General features: G+C 41.5%; 1 protein-coding gene across 2 annotated transcripts; it reads left to right on the top strand.

Moving 5' to 3' along the window:
• The first annotated feature begins 587 nt into the window (after positions 1-587).
• LOC101736571 (probable proline--tRNA ligase, mitochondrial) lies at positions 588-14,751 on the top strand. 2 transcript variants are annotated; one of them, XM_004926308.5, is made up of 9 exons: positions 588-932; positions 2,519-2,770; positions 3,873-3,953; positions 5,347-5,527; positions 6,346-6,524; positions 8,102-8,220; positions 8,514-8,610; positions 14,087-14,235; positions 14,555-14,751. In XM_004926308.5, the coding sequence occupies exons 1-9, from the start codon at positions 840-842 to the stop codon at positions 14,709-14,711; spliced, it is 1,308 nt and encodes a 435-aa protein (XP_004926365.3). In that variant the 5' UTR covers positions 588-839; the 3' UTR covers positions 14,712-14,751. The 2 variants fall into 2 exon arrangements, with proteins under 2 accessions (XP_004926365.3, XP_062531746.1); XM_062675762.1 differs by lacking the exon at positions 588-932 and adding an exon at positions 1,245-1,570.
• Positions 14,752-23,552: the final 8,801 nt, after the last annotated feature.

The raw sequence follows: 23,552 nt of genomic DNA, 5'->3' as shown, positions 1-23,552 counted from the left end.
TTTCCTACCAGCGACCCGTCCTCGCTTCGTTTCGGAAACTGTAATTTATTATTGATTTCTCCACTATTTAATGGATGTTATTATACATATAAACGTTCCTCTTCAATCACTCTATTTAAAAAAAGCGCATCAAAATCCGTTGCGTAGTTTTAAAGAATTAAGCATACATAGGGACAGAGAAAGCGACTTTGTTTTATACTATTGTTACGCGCTAGGGTTCGGGATAAATAAAATTTCACTAAAGTACAACTGAAAAACTGTATTCAACACTTAAAACACTTACTAAACACTTCACAACACTCAACAAACACCTTAAAACTCTCAATTGGCTTTTTCCGCTTCGCTTCAGGTGATCCTTTCGCTGTATCGCTTCGAGTAGTTCCGATTACTGACTGACTGCGTGCCATCCCTACAACGCTTATAGTCGATACATCATCCCTAGAATTATCGAGAATATTCCACACATCTCTAGTATTGTGTTTCCGCTATCTGTCAATAGAAGGCGTTGTAATTCTCGCGCATTCTGGAACCTGTGATATTCGTTCGACTATTCGGCGATAGATGGCGTTACTCTTATCGGCATAACACTATGTAGTGATCCAAAGTGATGCTTTTGACCTCTACCTCTACCTCTGACCTCTTCGTAAAATTAATTATTTTAATACAATTCGCGAGATGAGTTACTAACATTTAAAATAAAATTTAGGCTTATACTATATGTATTAGCATTTACAAAACGCAAAACTGTCAAACAGCTGGTAAACATAACCTCTTAAAATTAAACAATTTTAAAAACATTAATTAAAAAAAACACAATAAAAACTAAATTTCATATCACAATGAGATATTTATCTCGTATATTTCAACCAGTTATAACAATACCAAAGAATGCTAAGATAAAGAACACGGAAATAACATGTAAAAGTCAGAAGGTAAGTTTATTTTTTAATTTGAAATTTTCACGAAAAAAGCGGTTTTTTTTTCAGACCGACTATCCTAAAACTCCTATTATTACAATATATTTATCATTGTTCTTACTAGCCAATATAAGCTAACGAATAAACCTTTTGTCATCAATTACTTTATAAACTAATTGAATCTAGTTATTTTTTATTTCCCATCAATTTCCTTATTTTAAACTATTTTAATGAATGAGCCCATAGACACGAACATCTCAGCTTCATCTTCAAACATCATGAGATCGAAGATTCAATTTACTTCCCAACCTTCATTTTTTTTTTTTTTTTTTTTCCTACCTAAGCTGATAGCCCTAGCGGCTATATCAGCGTAGCCCTAACTTTAGTAGGTGAGCTCACGGGGCTCAAACCTGACGATGTTGCTAACACGAACCCTAGCAAGAGTCGTGCTTCGCAGAATCTACCACCGGATCGGAAACGCGACCCACTGAGAAGATCCGGCGAGAAACTCAGTGGGCTGTGTCTGAGAGTTAATTTACTCGTCGAGCCCTTCGTCGCAAGCGACGGGTTCGACGAGAACGGTGACCGGTGCTTGAATTACCTAAAAGCACCGTTAGTGGATCGGGCGTAACCTTCAAAGATGTATTAAAATGGTGGTATTAATAATACACATAATTTGTAAAATGGCCTATTATGAGAAATTTGTATTGCTAGATTATATTATGTTAGTTCTTCATCGTGGAAGTATTTCTTGAATATGTATTAACTACTTCTGTAAAACAATATAATAATATGACATATGGGATTTGTATACTAGCAACATAAAGTCACAAATGATTTTCTTCTCCTTAGTCGCATATTTCATTGCTGAAGTTCTTGTCCTTAAAGGCCAAATGATTTTATGACTTTCTTAATCTCATGACATATCTCATCTGTCCCATATTTAAACGCTATAAAAAAAGCGTCATTTCACGTTCTGTTCCACAGTATAAACAAAATTTTGTTACTTTTTGTGTAAAAAAGTCAATTTAATTGCTTATTACAGAAACATTTACAATGCACATTAATTACAACAAATTTACTATGTGAATATATTAAAATAATAAAATATATTTCGGTAAAAACATGATATAAAATTTAACAAAATACACGCTTACCCTGAATGGAATGTGAAACGTCAAATGTAAAACCTCCCTTGACGATTTTTCTAATATTTACGGAAACTTTAAAAATTTTTATCTCGTAAACCGTGAGTCTCCGCAACTTGAAATTTTGCAAAAAGCTTTTTATTTATAAGTACTATCTACAAAAATATTGTGAACTTCCAAATCGACGGAACCAAAAGGAAAGTTTAGCCATAATAGTTTCCTAAAATAATTTCCATGCCTTTGCCTTTTTATTGCTCATGAGTGAACAAGCTCACGGCCTACTAGGTGTTACTATTTGCCGTAGTCTATAGACTCCAACAAGATAATTGCTGCCACTCACCTCAGGACATAAGTTCTAAGTCTCAGTACTATAGAAGTACATTGACTGCACCATTCTCAAACTGAAATACATGATTACTTCAGTAATGAAGATAATAATACCTGTAATTACAGCTGTTACTAGAATGTGGTTTAGTCCGCCCAACTACGTCTGGCTTCTTCACTCTTCTCCCCTTGGCACGTAGAGCACTGGATAAACTTGAGAACCTCATTAAAACCTGCATAGAATCTTCTGGAGCGCAAAGATTGTCATTGCCGGCTCTCACGTCAGCGGGGCTGTGGGCGAAGACTGGCCGCCTGGAGAATGCTGCTGCAGAGCTATTGACCCTGGAAGATAGACACAACAAAAAATATCTGTTGGCTCCGGTATGATTTTTTAAGAATCTCTTAAGCAATATGTTATATTTATTTTGACCGAGATTCGGTAAAGTTGATCTGTGGTAAGCTAAAAAGGCAGAGCCAAGCTTAAATTTAAGTAAATATATGGTATCCCTTTAGGTTAGCACAGCCCTTAGAAACCCAAATGTTGATGCTACATCTTTGAAACGCTAAATCGCAGTCTCACACACTTTGAAATAAAAATAAGCTTTGCTTCCAATCAATATAAGATTTAAGAGGGTCGTCTGGTCATTGATCTCTGCCCTTCGCTTACGAAATTTAGAGTTACTCTAAATAGCTTAACAATTCAATATTGATTTTCATATCACATTTTTACTGTATTGTAACTGCATCTATATATTATTATTATTATGTGTGTGTGATCTTTGAACATTTTAAACACAGACTACAACATCAGATTATTTGATTTTTTCCTTCACAAGTATCAAGGCTCTGTGACGAATCATAAAGTTTATTATTAGTAATATCCTAACTTGCATCAGCAAGCTGAGGTCAGACGGCCGATGGGACAGAAAGATCCTCGAGTGGAGATCACGTACTGACAAGCGCAGTCTGGGACAGCCACATACCATATGGACCGACGACCTGGTGAAAATCGCTGGATCACGTTGGATACAGGTGTCAACAAAACGGCCGCACTGGACATCAGTTGGAGAGGTCTATGTTCAGCAGTGGACAGGCTGAGATGATGATGATGATTACTCTGACTAGGAATACGAAGACGATAAAAAGCAGTGTTTTTTTTTATTACTTAAATGGGTGGACGAGCTCACAGCCCACCTGGTATTAAGTGTTTACTGGAGCCCATAGACATCTACAACGTAAATGCGCCACCCACCTTCTAAGGTCTCAATATAGTTACAACGGCTGCCCCACCCTTGAAACCGAAACGCATTACTGCTTCACGGCAGAAATAGGCAGGGTGGTGGTACCTACCCTCGCGGACTCACAAGAGGTCCTACCGTAAGTAAGTGTTTCAATTTGGCATCACGATTTATGCCTGTGTCTTTTTTAGGTTGTCTTTCAACTATTTTTTTTCTTTATGTTTCTTTCTATTGTATCCTTGCAGACATACGAAGAGGCAATCGCGGAGTTATTGTCAGACCTCAAGCCGATCTCATACAAGCAACTACCGATTATATTATATCAGGTAAAATTAAACTGTTCTTAGTGATTTAATCTATATCTATACTAAGATATAAATCTACAGTGGTTTTTACGGATGTTCCGTTATAACTACTGAACCGTGCATCCGATTGACTTAAAACTTGATATCCATGTAAAAAATACATGTACTTAAGGATAGGCTCACATATATAGCTATCTGACAATAGATGGCGTTGTACTTCTCGAGCGTTCTAGGTGCAGCTGGATCCTTCGATATTCGTTCGACTATTCGGCGATAGATGGCGTCGCTCTTACCGGCGTAACAATATCGTTTTGTGATTCTCCTCTTCAATCCGTGTCCACCCAATGCTGAATTTATATCTCCTCGAATGCACACCATTCTCTTCGGTCTCTTGCTTTTCTCATCTAATCTCTACCGACTACTTTGACCAGGTCATCGGTCCACCTCGTTGACTGTCTGCCCACGTTACGACGTCCAGTACGAGGTCTCCACTCCAGTACTTTTGCGCCCCACCGATTGTCAGGGCGACGGCATATCGTCTTCTCGCACTAAAACTGTACTAAATGATGACCGAGCTTTGCTCGGTTTTTTTTTGATAACGCCATCTTGTTGTGTCTTTAAAGCGGTCAGTTGCCCTCAATTAAGAAAAATAGTATTATTATTCGCCAATAGATGTCGGGAAGAGTTGATTATTGAAAACACGAATAAAACAACATTTTCTGAAAATAAATCGTAGCTAGATCGATTTATCGCCCCCGAAATCCCAGTATACTAAATTTTATGAAAATCGTTGGAGCCGTCTCCGAGATTCAGATTATATACATATATATTAATATACAAGAATTGCTCGTTTAAAGGTATAAGATAATCTCAAAACTTACTAATTTTAAAGAAGAGTGCTTTAAAGGTTTAACATGTGATATTTTTAATAGTTATCCATCTTTGCAACGTTTATTTTTTATTTTTTACCAGTTACATTATCTGTCTTTTAAAGTAAGATAAAATTATGTATTAATTTCTTTAATATTTAGTAGTCAAAACATAGGTAACCAAAAAAAAAAACTTAGAAAAATACTGGTGATACCAAATGATTCCGCATGTTAACAAAATTTCGTATATTTTTGTGAAATTGTACACTTTTAATGCGAAAAGACGACTTTTTTTTTATTGCTTAGATGGGTGGACGAGCTCACAGCCCACCTGGTGTTAAGTGGTTACTGAAGCCGATAGACATCTACAACGTAAATGCGCCACCCACCTTGAGATATAAGTTCTAAGGTCTCAAGTATAGTTACAACGGCTGCCCCACCCTTCACGACAGAAATAGGCGGGGCGGTGGTACCTACCCGCGCGGACTCACAAGAGGTCCTACCACCAGTAAAACTTTTCACCACGCCCACTTTTGTGATTATAGATTAGCAATAAATACAGGGACGAATTGCGGCCGAAACACGGGCTGCTCAGGGCGAGGGAGTTCTCGATGCTGGACGCGTACGGAGCGCACGCCTCCTCGGACTGCGCCCTTCAGGTCTACGGACGGATGGCAACCGCCTACGAGCATCTATTCCGCGCCCTACACTTGAAAGTGCACAAAGGTGATTGAGTTGACTGGCAGCGTAGCCACATCATCGTCAGGCGATTGTAGCGGTTGCTGATACCAGCAGATTGAAGAGTTACCAAACAGATTTTACTAGTGGTAGGGCGTCTTACGAGTCCACACGGGTAGGTACCTTGCATATTTCTGCCGTGAAGCAGTTATGCCTTTCGGTTTGAAGGGCGGGGCAGACGTTGTAACTATACCTTACCTTAGAACTCATATCTCAAGGTGGGTGGCGGCATTTACGTTGTAGATGTCTATGGGTTCGGGTAACTATTTAACACCAGGTGGGCTGTGAGATCTTCCACCCATGTAAGCAAAAAAAAAACGGATAGGGAACGTTTAACCTAAAGCCCTTACTGGTAGCTGCCTGCGACTTACTTCATATCGACCCTTGAAAGGCAAACGTGACTAAGCGAAAATGCGTGAACTTTACAGAAGACTAATTTAAAGTTGAAATACCTGAAAAAAAATCTATTTTAACGAATCTAGCTGTTGGATTGAAATGCTTTTAATAGACCTAGAAATATATATATCTTTTTGCGCATCGAATAAGGTTATTCCCTATCATTTATGTATAAAGCAGTTATTGTCGCTTAGTCACGTTTGCCTTTCAAGCGTCGATATGAGCTTCTCCATAGACGGAATTCTTTTTTATTATTACCCTTGTAGGCAGACGAGCATACGGCTCACCTGATGGTGAGTGGTTACCGTCGCCCATGGACTTTAGCAATGTCAGGGGCAGAGCCAAGCCGCTGCCTACCGAAAAGGTCAGAAAGGTCATAGGAGTTGTAAAAGCTCAAAGCTTGCTTCCAGTGGAAGCTCCGTCGGGCGATATGGGCGGAAGCTTCTCGCACGAGTGGCAGCTCGCGGCGACCTCGGGCGAAGACCAGATAAAAGTCTGCCCGTCCTGCTCGCACGCGGCGCTCTTGAACGATGAGGGAACGAGATGCCAGAGCTGTGGGAAAGACGCGGAAATCTTGCAAAGTATAGAGGTGGCTTGTTAGATTGTATCTTCCCTAACTATACACTTTATTTATTTAACATCATATGTAAAGAGTAAGCTAATAAAACAAATAATAGTCGGTGATATAAATTGGCGGCCTTATCGCTGAAAGCGATCTCTTCCAGGCAACCTTGCAAGGAGAGGAATAACCGAACCGGACGGTGCTATATCTTAATAAACTTACATAAAAATATATATGTACTTATATAATACACATGTGAAAAATAAATACAATATAAGATAGACTTACATACGATTAAATACAAATAAATACTAAAAATATGCAAGTAAATACCAAATAAGTAGCAACTTGTACAGTTATATCGTAGGAGCCATATTATTGTGCAAGGTAGTGCGATTTTCGTCTGAACTTGAAAATTTCCGGCGAGGACGATTGTTTGATGCTTAAGGGTAGTGCATTCCATAAGCGGACTGCTTCAACCATAAAGGAATGGCCATAACATGACGTCCCGTGAGCCGAAAAATTCCTTAGTAATGAATAGGCGGTAAACCCCCTACCCTGCCAGGGTTCGGTGTCAGAGTCGCCTGGGCGAGGGCGCAAGGGGTTTTTCAAGGGGTGGTAGTCCCACATACAAGACGCGTGTCCTCGGTGGGGGGACTCGCAGGGAGTTTTCGACCCCCGGCCCAAAAAAGAAAGAGTGCAATTGTGGATTCGTCTTCAGAATTTACGTTTTTTTTTAATGCTTAGATGGGTGGACGATCTCCCAGCCCACCTGGTGTTAAGCGGCTACTGGAGCCCATAGACATCTAAGACGTAAATGTGCCACCGACCATTGATATATAAGTTCTAAGGTCTCAGTATAGTTACAACGGCTGCCCTACCCTTCAAACCGAAACGCATTACTGCTTCACGTCAGAAATAGGCGGGGTGGTGGTACCTACCCGTGCTGTCTCACAGGAGGTCCTGCCACCAGTAAAATTATTTAACGATGACAATGTTTTTGTTATTGCTTTCGACATGAAGTTCAAATCTTAATTATATAGTACGCGCGTTCTTCACAATATGTCAGTACAAGTTGAAGTGTTTTAGGAGTCCCGCCTCAAGCCAGGGTCTCTGAGTGAGGGCTCGAATGAATCTGTGCACGGGAAGACTTGACTAGTTATTGTGGGGAAATACTTTAACATGGGTCGTAGATACATGACGGATTTAGGGTCAGTCAATGGGAGTTAACTGGCTATAAAAGCCCATAGACAACAAAACGAGGTCAACATTTTTTTTATCGTTTAGATGGGTGGACGAACTCAGCCCACCTAAGTTTAAGTGGTTACCGGAGCCCATAGACATCTACAACGTAAATGCCACCACCCACCTTGAGACATGAGTTGCAAGGTCTCACTTTTAACAGTACAACGGCTGTCCCGCCCTTCAAACCGAATTACAACTTCACGGCAGAAATAGGTAGGGTGCTACCTACCAGTGCGGACTCACAAGACGTCCCACCACCAGTTCGTTACGAACCCCTAATCATCATGGGCCTCTGCTGCTTCTGTTTGAGTGTGGAACATTCAGAGGTAGATTATCGAAGCGCCTTGTGTCACTGTCAGGTTGGCCACACGTTCATCCTGGGCACGAAGTACAGTGAGGCTCTGGAGGCGACGTACTGCCCCCCCTCGGGGCCCCCCCTGCCCATCATCATGTCGTGTTACGGCATCGGCATCACAAGGTTTCGCAAGTTTCTTTAAATCTTTGCAGTGGCTTCTAAACAGAATCTTGGTAGGCAGCGGCTTGGCTCTGCCCCTGGCATTGCTGATGTCCATGAGCGACGGTAACCGCTCACTATCAGGTGGGCCGTATGCTCGTCTGCCTACAAAGACAATAAAAAAATATAAAAAAGGTCCATACAGCTGCTTCTCAACACAATGGCTTACTTAAATGAAAACCCTTCCATTTTTTTTGAATGGCGCCATGTTGCAGTTTGTGATACTTGTCACCGTAATACAACACGTTTTCTCGAAGGTTATTGGCGGCGAGCTTAGAAGCTTTATCAACCGAGAAAGCTCTGCGTTGGCCGAAAGCTATAGCCCCGTACTCGGCAATCATCATTGGGCCCAAGGTAATTAATTATATCTGAATAAATTTTTTATGCCATTAATTATGCCAAGAAATGTTTGTAATATTAATTCCATTAACCATTATGCCTAAACATGATATAAGATCGCCACAAAGCTACTGCTAGTGACACGGCCACTATATGAGGTTATTGAATATTCGACCTCACGTGTCAAGACTGTTTGGGATCTCGCAGCAACATGTATGAGCTGTAATAATCAGTTCAAACCTCGGACATCATCTAAAATTGAAAATTGCGCACTTTTACTGGTGGTAGGACGTCTTATGAGTCCGCGCGGGTGGGTACCACCACCCCTGCCTGTTTCTGCCGTGAAGCAGTAATGCGTTTCGGTTTGAAGGGCGGGGCAGCCGTTGTAACTATACTGAGACATTAGAACTTATATCTCAAGGTGGGTGGCGCATTTACGTTGTAGATGTCTATGGACTTCTGTAACCACTTAACACCAGGAGGGCTATGAGCTCGTCCATCCATCCAAGCAATAAAAAAATAGGTGTGCTATGACGTCATTTGTGGCCAAAGGCATCCACTTAGCCACTTATGACGTCACGCGTTGGTGTTTACCTTGACCTGATGATTATCAAATTTGATTTAATTATTTAAATTTGTAAACGATATTAGATGCTTGTTTTTATTTAACCAGTGCTCTCCCAACGAAATTCGACCTTATTCACTGAATGTTCAAGGTTTAGTTTCGTTTTGATTTATTAACCGACTTCAAAAAAGGAAGAGGTTCTCAATTCGACTGTATTTTTTTTTTATGTTACCTCATAACTTTTGACTGGGTGAATCGATTTTTATGATTCTGTTTTTATTAGAAAGCTGACGCTGCCCGTGTTGTCCCATTTCAATTTAGTCCAGTTCTGATAATGGTATCCATGAGAAAACCATATAAGTCTTAAATTTGCATTAAGTACGTGCGCGACAAATAGATGCTAGGGGGTTGATTGCTTCCCGCTTCCGTAGGTTTAACCCGCGATTCCCTACAAGTAACCCCTGGGTGGTGCAAAACGGGAGCCGAATACATAATCGGTGGTAGGACTTGTCCGACTGGCTGGCGACCACCCTCCAACTAGAGTCCGCCGCCAAATAGCCTAGCTGTGTTCCGGCGTGTGGGTTGGAGAGCCAGTGTTATTCCTACCCTTTCCTCTTCCTTGTTGGGGGTGAATCTTGGCGATACCTGGAACATGCGGAGCAGACGTGCGTGTGAGCTCGCGGGACGTGATTGTTTGACGGGGGTATAGGGAGACCCAGTGAAACGGTGTTCGCCGCCGCCCGCCGGTCAGTTGGGGACCTGAACCCGGGTGTCACTACTAAACTCCGCCCCGGGAAGCTGTCCCGCCAACCGGTGTAAAATCCTGTCGTGCGGTCGTCGTGCCGGAGTCGGAGACCGGAGTGGATCCCGGCGATCGCACGCAGGGTGGACTGGGGGCCCTTCCATGCCCTGCGTCAGTCGCTCACGCAACCCGTGGTCGAGCACGTACTGTGCTCCGCGCTTTATTCAGGTATTGTCACGATTTCGCCTCGAACATCCTACCCCGCCCAATCCCACTCTCCAAATAAAAAAATATATAAAAAAATGAAAGTTCGAAAAAGGAAAAGGGTTTTGTCGGCGACTCCCCATTCCACATTTAATGTGGATTTCAGCAATGTAAGGGGTCTACATAGCAACCTCGACGCCGTACACCACCATCTTGAGACGGCGCAGCCTGCCCTTCTTTTTCTGACGGAGACGCAGATATCTGCTCCGGATGATACTTCGTACCTTAAATACCCCGGCTACGTATTGGAGCACAACTTCCTGCGTAAAGCCGGGGTGTGTGTATTCGTCCGGGCTGATGTCTGTTGTCGCCGTCTACGAAGCCTCGAACAACGGGACCTGTCCCTCTTGTGGCTGCGCGTAGATCACGGGGGCTGTACCCGAGTCTACGCGTGCCTGTACAGGTCCCACAGCAGTGATGCAGGTTCAGCTCTGATAGAGCATGTGCAAGAGGGGACTAACCGCGTGCTTGAGCAGTACCCATCTGCGGAGGTGGTGGTTCTTGGAGACTTTAACGCTCATCACCAAGAGTGGTTGGGGTCCAGAACCACTGACCTCCCGGGTCGGACTGCCTACGATTTCGCCTTGGCCTACGGCCTCTCCCAGCTGGTGACACAGCCCACCCGTGTCCCAGATATTGAGGGGCACGAGCCTTCTCTGTTGGACCTTCTGCTGACCACCGATCCAGCCGGATACAGTGTGGTGGTCGACGCTCCACTTGGATCGTCTGATCACTGCCTTATCCGTGCTGCCACACCACTCTCTCGTCCTAGTCGTCGAACGACGACCAGGTATCGAAGAGTTTGGCAGTATTTGTCAGCAGATTGGGATGGATTGCGTGAGTTTTACGCATCCTACCCATGGGGGCGGTTCTGCTTTTCCTCTGCTGATCCTGACGTCTGTGCGGACCGTCTTAAAGACGTGGTGCTCCAGGGGATGGAATTGTTTATTCCCTCCTCTGAAGTGCCCGTTGGGGGTCGCAGCAGACCCTGGTATAACAATGCCAGCAGGGATGCTGCACACCTCAAGCGGTCCGCATACGTTGCATGGGATGATGCTAGGAGACGTCGGGATCCTAACATCTCAGAGGAAAGGCGGAAATATAACGCCGCTTCCAGGTCCTACAAGAAGGTTATTGCCAGGGCGAAATCGGAGCACGTTGCTAGAATTGGCGAGCGACTGAAGAGCTATCCCTCTGGGAGCCGTGCTTTTTGGTCGCTCGCCAAAGCTGCAGAAGGAAACTTTTGCAGGTCTAGTCTCCCACCACTACGCAAGTCCGATGACAGTCTGGCCCATAGTGCGAAAGAGAAGGCTGACCTTCTGGTCAAACTCTTCGCCTCGAACTCGACTGTGGACGACGGGGGTGCCACACCACCGAACATCCTCCGGTGTGATAGTTCCCTGCCGGAGATCTGCTTTACACAGTGTGCAGTCAGGCGGGAACTCCGACTCCTGGACGTCCATAAGTCGAGCGGGCCAGACGGCATCCCTGCAGTGGTTCTGAAAACGTGCGCCCCTGAGCTGACGCCTGCGCTAACGCGTTTGTATCGCCTCTCTTATTGCGCTAACAGGGTTCCGTCTTCATGGAAGACTGCCCACGTCCACCCTATCCCCAAGAAGGGTGACCGGTCGGACCCATCGAGCTACAGGCCTATCGCGATAACTTCCTTGCTTTCCAAGGTGATGGAGCGAATAATTAATATACAACTCCTGAAGTATCTGGAGGATCGCCAGCTGATCAGTGACAGACAGTACGGTTTCCGTCACGGTCGCTCAGCTGGCGATCTTCTTGTATACCTTACTCACAGGTGGGCTGAAGCCTTGGAGAGCAAGGGCGAGGCTCTTGCTGTGAGCCTTGATATTGCGAAGGCCTTCGACAGGGTCTGGCATAGGGCTTCTGTCGAAGCTACCATCTTACGGAATCCCCGAGGGTCTCTGCAAGTGGATCGCTAGCTTTTTGGATGGGCGGAGCATCACGGTCGTTGTAGACGGTGACTGTTCTGATACCATGACCATTAACGCTGGCGTTCCACAAGGTTCGGTGCTCTCCCCCACGCTTTTCATCCTGTATATCAATGACATGCTGTCTATTGATGGCATGCATTGCTATGCGGATGACAGCACGGGGGATGCGCGATATATCGGCCATCAGAGTCTCTCTCGGAGCGTGGTGCAAGAGAGACGATCAAAACTTCTGTCTGAAGTGGAGAACTCTCTGGGGCGAGTCTCCAAATGGGGTGAATTGAACTTGGTTCAATTCAACCCGTTAAAGACACAAGTTTGCGCGTTCACTGCGAAGAAGGACCCCTTTGTCATGGCGCCGCAATTCCAAGGAGTATCCCTGCAACCTTCCGAGAGTATTGGGATACTTGGGGTCGACATTTCGAGCGATGTCCAGTTTCGGAGTCATTTGGAAGGCAAAGCCAAGTTGGCGTCCAAAATGCTGGGAGTCCTCAACAGAGCGAAGCGGTACTTCACGCCTGGACAAAGGCTTTTGCTTTATAAAGCACAAGTCCGGCCTCGCGTGGAGTACTGCTCCCATCTCTGGGCCGGGGCTCCCAAATACCAGCTTCTTCCATTTGACTCCATACAGAGGAGGGCCGTTCGGATTGTCGATAATCCCGGTCTCACGGATCGTTTGGAACCTCTGGGTCTGCGGAGGGACTTCGGTTCCCTCTGTATTTTGTACCGTATGTTCCATGGGGAGTGCTCTGAGGAATTGTTCGAGATGATACCGGCATCTCGTTTTTACCATCGCACCGCCCGCCACCGGAGTAGAGTTCATCCATACTACCTGGAGCCACTGCGGTCATCCACAGTGCGTTTCCAGAGGTGTTTTTTGCCACGTACCATCCGGCTATGGAATGAGCTCCCCTCCACGGTGTTTCCCGAGCGCTATGACATGTCCTTCTTCAAACGAGGCTTGTGGAGAGTATTAAGCGGTAGGCAGCGGCTTGGCTCTGCCCCTGGCATTGCTGAAGTCCATGGGCGACGGTAACCACTCACCATCAGGTGGGCCGTATGCTCGTCTGCCTACAAGGGCAATAAAAAAAAAAAAAAAAAAAAAAAAAAAAAAAAAAAAAAAAAAAAAAAAAAAAAAAACTCAATAACTCGATATCACGCCAACCGATTTCGATGATTATTGTTTTTAGTGTATATTCATGTGTTTTGGAATATCGTTTTTTTTTTCTATTTGAAGTCGGTTTTTGTTAAAGCATGTCTATTTACAATTATTTAAACAAATCCAAAAACAACAAGTCGGTTAACGGACGATAGTGTTACGTGATAGGGTCAGTAGCTATTCGAACTGCTAGCTGTGACGTCACGCGAAAAGAGAGATGAATGTGTCACAAGTCAACGCTTGGGCCGATCGTGCCTCTCTATCGCTTGTTCCGCGCTCTCGCCCGCACGCTCAAGCTCAGGCGGAACGTGACACTTTTCCGTGCGTGCAGCCGGTCTTTATTGATTTAAGGAATAACATGGTGTAATAAAAATCAAATCTGCAAAACTATAATTTGCGTAATTACTGGTAGTAGGACGTCTTGTCAGTCCGCGCGGGTAGGTACCACTACCCTGCCTATTTCTGCCGTGAAGCAGTAATGCGTTTCGGTTTGAAGGGTGGGGCAGCCGTTGTAACTATACTTGAGACCTTAGAACTTATATTTCAAGGTGGATGGCGCATTTACATTGTGGATGTCTATGGGCTCTAGTACCACTTAACACCAGGTGGGCTGTGAGCTCGTCCACCCATCTAAGAAATAAAAAAATAAATAAAAACCTGCCTATTTATGCCTAGTATACAATTGATACTACATCCTCAGAGTGGTTGGCATTCGCTCTGTGATGACCATGGGCTCTAGTAACCACTTAACGGCGTTTGAGCCGTAAGCTTGTTCACCCATTGGGGTCTGAAATTTTCAGGAAGGCTCCAAAGAATGGAATGATCACGGCATGGACCAGGTTAAGTTGGTCTACGATGCTTTGAATAGTGTACCGGCTCTGAGGTCCGATGTGCTGGTCGACGACCGCCACGGCCTCACCATCGGAAAGAGACTGCTCATGGCTGATAAGTGAGTGAATTTGACATTTTCAACCCAATCTGACTAACAATAGTGTAGTTAGCGTTCCTGATTGTCGCGGCAAGGGTCGCAGGTTCGATTCCCAGATCGGGCCAACATTCGTGGGATGAACAGGTTTGTTTCTTCTTCGTCTGGTTATTTATTATGTATATATTTAAACGTATGTAAGGACTTTTTAAAAAACTAAATTCCCGTATTTCTTGCCTATTTAAGCATTTCCCTATTATAGGCTGAAAAAAAATCTCGCAACCCTAGTTAGCGAAGTTATGTTAGCTATGTATGGATATGGAAATTTGATGTTCGTTCACAGAATGGGATATCCGATAGTAATAGCGTGCGGTAAAGAATCAAGCAGTAATCCCCCGAGATACGAAGTGACCATCGACGGCGCCACGCAGCTGTGCACTGCACAGGAGCTGGTGCAGATCCTGTCTGATAAATATGCGCACTTGGAATATTGTACATAAAAATATTTTTATTAAAAAATACAACTGTTTTATTTTAACTTACCTTTTTTATGAATAACTAGCTGACCCGGCACAGACTTCGTAGTGCCTCAATCGATAAATAAAAGACCTAAACTTTATTTAGTTCCGAGAATTTTCATATTTATCTACCTTTTAAACCTTCTCTGGAATTCGACAAATAATTCAAGACCAAAATTAGCCAAATCGGTCGAGCCGTTCTCGAGTTTTAACGAGACTAACGAACAGCAATTCATTTTTATATATATAGATAATAATAATAATATATTTCTCTCTTAAAGGTATAGTACAAATACAAATGGAAATTAACCTTTTAATTTATTTTCTAAGCCTTTGAAAGAGCTGAAGTCTGCACTAGGTTCAAAGACCTGTATTATTGATCTCCAGGCTCCCTCCTTATTAAGATAGATAAGTCGTGAATGCTGCTGACTAGTGTTGAGAGATCATTAGGTGTTATCATTTAAGAGGGTCATTATGCATGTGAGTGTGTATGTGTGTATATATGTATATGTGGGCGTGTGCATGTTGTATTGTGTATGTGTGAGTATCTGCATCTATGTGGGTTTATTATTACTCTTACATAGGTATGACTAGCCTGCCTCAAATAGCCTGAGACTGAAAATGCCGGCGCATTCATCATCATTCTTTGATCATTCATTCACCGTCCAGGCGGTTCGATTGTGGAATGCTCTGCCGGATGCAGTGAGAAGTGCTCAAACTTTAAACTGTTTTAAAAGAATGGTGAAGGAACACTACTTATCTTCTTAGTGCTGTTTGTTTGCATCATCATTTATTATTTCCATACTGTTGATGTATTATGTGTATGTAAGTAGGTATATTAGTATGTATTGTATGTAAGTATATATATTGGTATATAATAATAAGTATATATTTCATATTATATGTAAACGGTATATATTTTGTTTATTGTATGTATATATTTTCTATAATGTATTATCTATAGTACACCGCAACATACCTGCTATATTTTTTTATATTTTCCAGAATTTCTATAAATTAAACGGTTGTCTGGAAGAGATCGCTTTTACCGCCTATTGTACAAATTTATCTGTTTTTTGAATGTAAATTGTGTTTTGGTGTGCAATAAAGTGTATTCTCTCTCTATTCTCTCTCTCTCTCTCTATGACTAATTAATTGATTACTTGGGCTCAAAAACAAAAAAAAACAGATTACTTTACAGTCTGGAGTGAGTTGACCCTCGAACGGAGGATTAGTGGTAGCCCGGCAGCCTCTCCGGTTTCACCAGGACAGTTGGGCGAGCAAAGGCTCAGCCAGGGGGGGTGGAATTTGCTAACAGTTGACCGAGCGTCTCCGAAGGAGACCTAACAACTCAAGAGTAACTGCTTCGCGAATTAATTCACTACCGGATCGGAATCGCGACCCGCTGAGAATGACAAGCTTATGGCGCTGTTTATAAAATCCTTCCACCTCCTACTGTGGCCCCACCTAATTGACTCTCTTTCAGGGGACACATTTTAATACACTTAACTGGCGTTCCTAAATTCTACTCTTTATAACAGAGAGTGCGCTCCTCAGTTTTACCTCCATAAATAAATTACATTCATTTGACATTCGAGTAGACATTTCGGTGTTTTTGACACATAACCTCGAAAACTATCCAACCGACGATAATTATGTTACGCACTTTCTCTTATTTTATTGTTGATTTCCAAACGGAAGTTTGTTGAAAATGGCTTTTTGTTTTCGACATGGATCTCTGCGATTACCATGATAATTGCACTGTCGGACGTCAGCTCACATTCATCTAGTCTTTCTGACTAGAATATTCTGTGCTGTTTTTTATATATTGTACCAAAAACACGTCAATAATAATGATATAAATAATCTAAACACGGTTTTGTTGATCCTGTTGTATTTTTTTTTTTTTTTATTGCTTAGATGGGTGAACGAGCTCACAGCCCACCTGGTGTTAAGTGGTTACTGGAGCCCATAGACAACTACAACGTAAATGCGCCACCCACCTTGAGATATAAGTTCTAAGGTCTCAGTATAGTTACAACGGCTACCCCACCCTTCAAACCGAAACGCATTACTGCTTCACGGCAGAAATAGGCGGGGCGGTGGTACCTACCCGTGCGGACTCACAATAGGTCCTACCACCAGTGAAAGTTACTGCCTTACTACCATTACCAACCTCAACCAGTGATAATGGTCATGTTACGCTCTACTGGGACCGATCGATTAACATGGATAGGTATATTGTTGCCAAAAAGCAAGACATTGTGATAATAGATTGGTTTGCGCGTCGAGCAGTGTTGGTTGATGTCACTATTCCTCATGACGAGAACCTCGTGAAGGCAGAAAAGGATAATAATAATAATAAAGCCATTAATCCAAATCTCGATTTATAACAACTAGCGACCCGCCCTCGCTTCGCTTCGGAAACTGTAATTTATTATTAATTTCTCCACTATTTAATGGATGTTATTATACATATGAACCTTCCTCTTCAATCACTCTATCTATTAAAAAAAACCGCATCAAAATCCGTTGCGTAGTTTTAAAGATTTAAGCATACATAGGGATATAGGGACAGAGAAAGCGACTTTGTTTTATACTATGTAGTGATGTTTGTTAGTAAGTTGTAGCTTAAAATTAAAAAGGTTACTTATAATTAATTAATTATTTATATAACACAATGTTTGTTTAGTAAGTTGTAGATTAAATTTTTAAAGGTTACTTATAATTAATTAATTATTTAATATAAGTACTATTTATGAGATCTGGACCCCTATTTGGGCAAAGGCCTCCTCCATCCTTTTCCATTACTCTTGAAGGATACTTTATTATAATATTTAGACCTGGCACCATCAGACTACCGCTATGTGGCATGTTGATTCAACCATCATTGTTCCAATAGTTGTGTCGGTACACGGCTTAATCGCGAATAATTACGACCATCGTCTTAAGAAGCTTTGGTTATCCAGCTGCATTCGGGGTCTGGTGAAGAAAGCAGTTGATCTTGATACGGCGCGTATAAAAAGAATGACCCCTATCATTATCATCAGCCTTTATCTGCCCACTGCTGGACATAGACCTTCTCCAATGCCTTCCACATAATGCGGTCCTCCGCCTTCCGCATCCAACGACTTCCCACCGTGCGCACTAAGTCGTCATTCCACCTGATTGGAGGACGCCCCAAGCTCCAATGACCAATCCAATGACCCATCAAAAAAACTAAAATTTACTGGTGGTAGGACCTCTTGGAGTCCGCACGGGTAGGTACAACCACCCTGCCTATTTCTGCCGTGAAGCAGTAATGCGTTTCGGTTTGAAGGGCGGGGAAACCGTTGTAACTATACTTGAAACCTTAGAACTTATATCTCATGGTGGGTGGCGCATTTACGTCTTAGATGTCTATGGGTTCCAGTAACCACTTAACACCAAGTGGGCTGTGAGCTCGTCCACTCATCAAAGCAATAAAAAAAACCTACAGACTTCTACTGTTTCCAAAACTTGGACAATTTCTTGGCATAATAAATCTAAAGTCGCTTTTTTTTTCCCCTACCTAAGCCTTAAGAGGCTATTTCAGCGTAACCTTAACTAGTAGGTGAGCTCACGGGGCTCAAACCTGACGACGTTGCTAACACTGACCCTAGCAAGAGCCGTGCTTCGCAGAATTTACCACCGGTTCGGAAACGCGACCCACTAAGAAAATCCGGCGAGAAACTCAGTTGGCTCCATAGGTATTATCAATACTATAAACCCTATTAGTAAGCATATAAATTAAAACAGTCACAGATTTAAAAATAATATCAATGTAATATACACCGGACTACCTATTACAATTATTTACAATTATTATTACACAGACGGCAATCATGATCTCACTGTCACAATTTATCCGCATTGTTGGAGGCGCTTCTAAACAATATTTAAACCGGTAATATGTATGTACTATTAACATTACTATATAAGATCATTAACCAACGCCGGTGAATGACCTTGAATGTCGCAAGCATACGGTTCTAACGAAACACTGTAGTGTAACCGTTACTGGTGGTAGGAGGTCTTGTAAGTCCGCGCGGGTAGGTACCTGTTTATAGGACACTGGCAATCTTCTATATATTAATACGTGAAGCAAAAACTTTGTATCCCTTTTTACGAAAGTTGCGCGGACAGAGGAGTATGAAATTTTCCACACTTAAAGAGAATATAGAGAAGAAGTGCACAATGCTAATATTTTTTTTGTTAAATAATGCATAAAATATACATTAAATCAATAAAGAAAACATTACACACACTACATACCATGTATTTGACGCACACTGGCATGCATACTATTTATTGTCAAACTTTTGTTTTTGACGTCTGTGGTCAAATTGAGAATAGATTAAATATTGCTTGTCTTTATTAATATTTTTTATAGAGAAGCCTTGGTGAAATTTGTGATTATCTATACTAATATTATAAAGAGGAAAGAATTGTTTGTTTGTTTGTTTCGAATAGGCTCCGAAACTACTGGACCGATTTGTAAAATTCTTTTTCCATTAAAAGCCGACATTGTCCCTGATGAACATAGGCAACTTTTTTTATAATTTTTTTGATTTTTTTTGTTTGTTTCATGTGTGTTTTAATGTTTCCGAAGCGAAGCGAGGGCGGGTCGCTAGTAGAAGTATAAAATACAATCATAATAGTGTACAAACTTACAATTTCAATTAATTATAGTCGAATTTCGAGTACTGCGGTACCTCTAGTACTGATAAAAATGTAACGTTCAACATGGATGCTGAAGAAAATTAAAATCAGTGATATATGTATTCAAACATAATTTAATTAAAATAATAACAAGGACTGAAACATCCAACAGACAGTACCATCGCCCTACCTATTTCTGCCGTGAAGCAGTGATGCGTTTCGGATTGAAAGGCGGGGCAGCCGTAAAAAAATTGTAAAAAAAATTGAATAAATTGAAATTCAACTAAAAAATTAAAAATAAATAATAGTTTAAAAAACTAACAAAATATGCTTTTATAGAAAACCCAACTAAAGAATAGAAAATAAATTTTAATAAATTTGAATTAAAAATAGTGTAAGAAAAAATTATTTTATTGTAAAAAAAGCGTGGGGTGCATGGTATCCGTAGTTGACCCGGCAGGCTGGTTCTGGTCCAGCGGGGTATTCCGGGACACCAGCGGCACCGTCTGGGCGGCCCGATTGGCTGCCGTACCGAGACGGCCGACGTTTCAGAGCCTTCGATTCGCCTCGAAGGCTCCGTCGGCTGGGCGTCCTAGGGGTGAGCCGCGCCGTCTGGTTGTAGCGTACCGCGGTAGCCCCCCTACCTCATCCGGGTTCTGACCTCGGAGGGGATCGGACGTCGGGTGTAAGAGTGCAGGGGAGTCGTTTAGTGGGTGGGCCCTAAAATCCTTGGGCCCGCGGTCTGCTCACAACACCATGCAGACCGTTGAGTCTCACATACCGCACGCGCCCCTTTTGCGCGGGGACCTCGTATCAGTAGTTATAAATATTTTATGAACAGATATGAGTAGAAGGGTTATTTTGATAATATCCTGAAAAGGACCCCACGTTTTTTTACAACAAAATCATTTTTTCTTACACTATTCTTAATTCAAATTTATTAATATTTAACATTTAATTTCGGTAGGCAGCGGCTCGGCTCCGCTCCTGGCATTGCTTTAGTCCGTGGGCGACGGTAATAATAATTAAAAGCTAATAAAAAAGGGCAATAAATAAACTCGCAAAGACAACCTGCACGTTCATCAAACGGATCGTTTTCAATTTTGCGATAAAGCAGAAAAGTAACGATTTCATGTATATAAACTTTCTCTAATTTTCCATATTTTCTTGTATTTAGGTATGTTCAGAATAAATAATGCTTCATCACAATCATGTCAATCATACATTTATTGATAATATTATATAATAATTATTCATTTATATTTTTCATTTTACGCATTTGATAACGCCAACACGGATGACAAACTAAATAGGAACTTTTTTTAAAAGCTTAGAAATCGTACTTCTTTTGTTTTTAATAATGTTCTGATATCCAGTTAGTTTTCCTTTATTATTGTATTATTTCCTTTATTATACTGATTAAATAAAATTGCCGAATTTCAACACGCATTACTGGCAAAATAACAAACAAGTTAGACTTTGAATTTCGAACCAGTGATACGGACGAAATTTGGGGTAGTTTTTAATGTACAGCTCCTAATTTAACAGAGTTTACGAATATATAGTTATAAGACCACGTGCCTGTTGTCATGACAACACATTTACTGTACTTATAATTACAGTAACATTAAGGTTATGAGAATTAAATCAAATAACTCGCTTTTGGCCCCAAATTTGAAAACAACCCAAACACATCGTACTGTAGAATCTCTTAATAGCTCCATAGGACTTTACATGGCGCTCTTACAGTGAGCATATGCAAGTAAAAAGACAATATATTAACAACCCGATGCGATTATAGAAACTTTAACTTGTTAATCATGTTTATTGAGAACTAGGTCACGGTGTTACCTTACGGTGTGAGTAACGGACACGGCGAGAATAAAATACTATCAGTGTTGCCAAGAATACCTTTCAATAATACTGCACAATACTGTTATAGCTTCTAGATTTATCACTGATTTTTTTAACTGTTCGTTATAGTTTAGTTATCTGCGACTGCCATCTCAGTGGCTACTCTACGTTTGAGTTACGAATGCATGTAATAATTATGACTTTATTTTTGTGGCACAAATAAAACATTATGTCGTGCATACATTTAAAAAAAAACTTTTTATCTGTGTTAATGTTGGTGTAATGTCCAATGAGGTAAAAGTAATGGCAATTTTTATTCCGTAATTAGACAATAATAGACTAATTAAATTAGGTAAAAAGAGAGAGAGAGAGAGAGAGTATGCTTTATTGTATACAATATAAACAAAAACGCAAAACATTAAATGCAAAAAAATACAAGGGGCATGTGGCGGGTAGCCATCGCACAACGCAAGATAATTGACAGATGCCTGAATCTCGCTTACGACATTTTCAATATAAAGCGCTTTTATACAAATTCCGAACAACAACATTGGGACCGTCGGTCTACCGAGCAATATCACCCGCTCGGTGGAAGATCTTCCCTTTGTCGTATATATCTACAAACTCTTTTAAGTCCCCAAACTATTTATCTATTATCTTATCGCTGAGAGCGATCTCTTCCAGACAACAATTAAAAGGACAAGAATCATTAAATAATAAATTACATACGGTGTACCTATCGACTGAAAGATATACACACATACATACATATTATATATTTAAACACACAAAGGCTGTAAATAAATAAAACAACAGTACAAACAGTTGGGCTGGCAACTTCAAATACAAATCAGTGCGATGCAAATCGTATAAATTGAATTCGAATTGTAAGCATCAAAACCGTTTTAGGCGCACGAAATTTAAAATTGACAGGGTAATACCGGACCGCCGTAGCTTAGGATCTGTATACAATGCACTAGTTTGCTGGTCTAAATGCGTTTTCTATGAGTATGTTCTTAGGTGATTGTTTTTGAACTAGCAACTACTTTAATGCTATTTTCACTGACGGTTGCTGGAACAGACGGGTTCTTGGAAGAGGCGAGTGATTCTTGGAAGAATGGACGACTACGGACCGGTGATGATGTCGATGACTTTTTTTTTTGCTTAGATAGATGGACGAGCTCACAGCCCACCTGGTGTTAAGTGGTTACTGGAGCCCATAGACATCTACAACGTGAATGCGCCACCCACCTTGAGATATAAGTTCTAAGGTCTCAAGTATAGTTACAACGGCTGCCCCGCCCTTCAAACCGAAACGCATTCACGGCAGAAATAGGCAGGGCGGTGGTACTTACCCGCGCGGACTCACAAGAGGTCCCACCACCAGTAATACATATAATACATATAATAGTATACATATAATAGTAATATATTTCAATAGATTACATTTGAACTACTTAACAGAGTTTAGCTGTCATAGAAGACAAATTATCTTCCCTCGACTTCCTTGAACGTCATGGTTTAGTTTTTTCGGAGATTCTCCTTATCATTTATTTTCAAAGCATTCCATCATTGTTTTGTTTTTCAAGCGGTTATTGTCGTTGACCTTTAATACACAGGATCAACAGTGATGGGAGTGAGTGTGTGAGTGGTAGGTAAATTTAAAAAAACAGTTGTCCTGATATCGCTAGGCGACGACAACAATCACATCAAGTTGACTCCGACCTCATTTGCTTACATAGATAATTAAAATTAGAAAGGTATAACGTAAGGAAAACGTTTTTGTTTTCTCAAGGCAAAGGGCTCGCAGTCTTTCGTTTTAATCTAAGCGTATCATTTTAGTTGTACTTGGTAACGACTGTCACATCCTTCTAAATACAATATATCGACTCTTGAAAGGCAAACGTGACTAAGCGACAATGCGTGAACTTTACAGTAGACTAATTTAAAGTTGAAATACCTGAAAAAAAAAAAATTAACGAATCTAGCTGTAGGATTGAAATGATTTTAATAGACCTAGTAATTTTTTTTTTTTTGCCCTTCGAATACGTTTATTGCTTATCATTTATGTACAAAGCAGTTATTGTCGCTTAGTCACGTTTGCCTTTCAAGCGTCGGTATGAGTACTTCACGGCAATACGCAGTACGCATTATGGTCTACCACAAATAATAATTTTATTTTGTTAATCCAATGTGTTCTTACCTTTATATTGACTACAACTTTTTTTATTTACAACGGCTCGACCACTTGTGTATAATCTACGCCAGTCTCCTTCGGATCGCTAGCTT

The sequence above is a fragment of the Bombyx mori genome, chromosome 24, assembly GCF_030269925.1.
Source record: "Bombyx mori chromosome 24, ASM3026992v2".
Lineage (NCBI taxonomy): Eukaryota > Metazoa > Arthropoda > Insecta > Lepidoptera > Bombycidae > Bombyx > Bombyx mori.
This window is presented reverse-complemented; position numbering and strand designations above follow the sequence as displayed.

Bases quoted from the DNA above. Each gene is read 5' to 3' on its own strand.
- LOC101736571 (XM_004926308.5), top strand. From the start codon at position 840: ATGAGATATTTATCTCGTATATTTCAACCAGTTATAACAATACCAAAG. The intron at 933-2,518 runs GTAAGTTTATTT...CTGTAATTACAG, and splicing joins TAACATGTAAAAGTCAGAAG to CTGTTACTAGAATGTGGTTT. The intron at 2,771-3,872 runs GTATGATTTTTT...GTATCCTTGCAG, and splicing joins AAAAATATCTGTTGGCTCCG to ACATACGAAGAGGCAATCGC.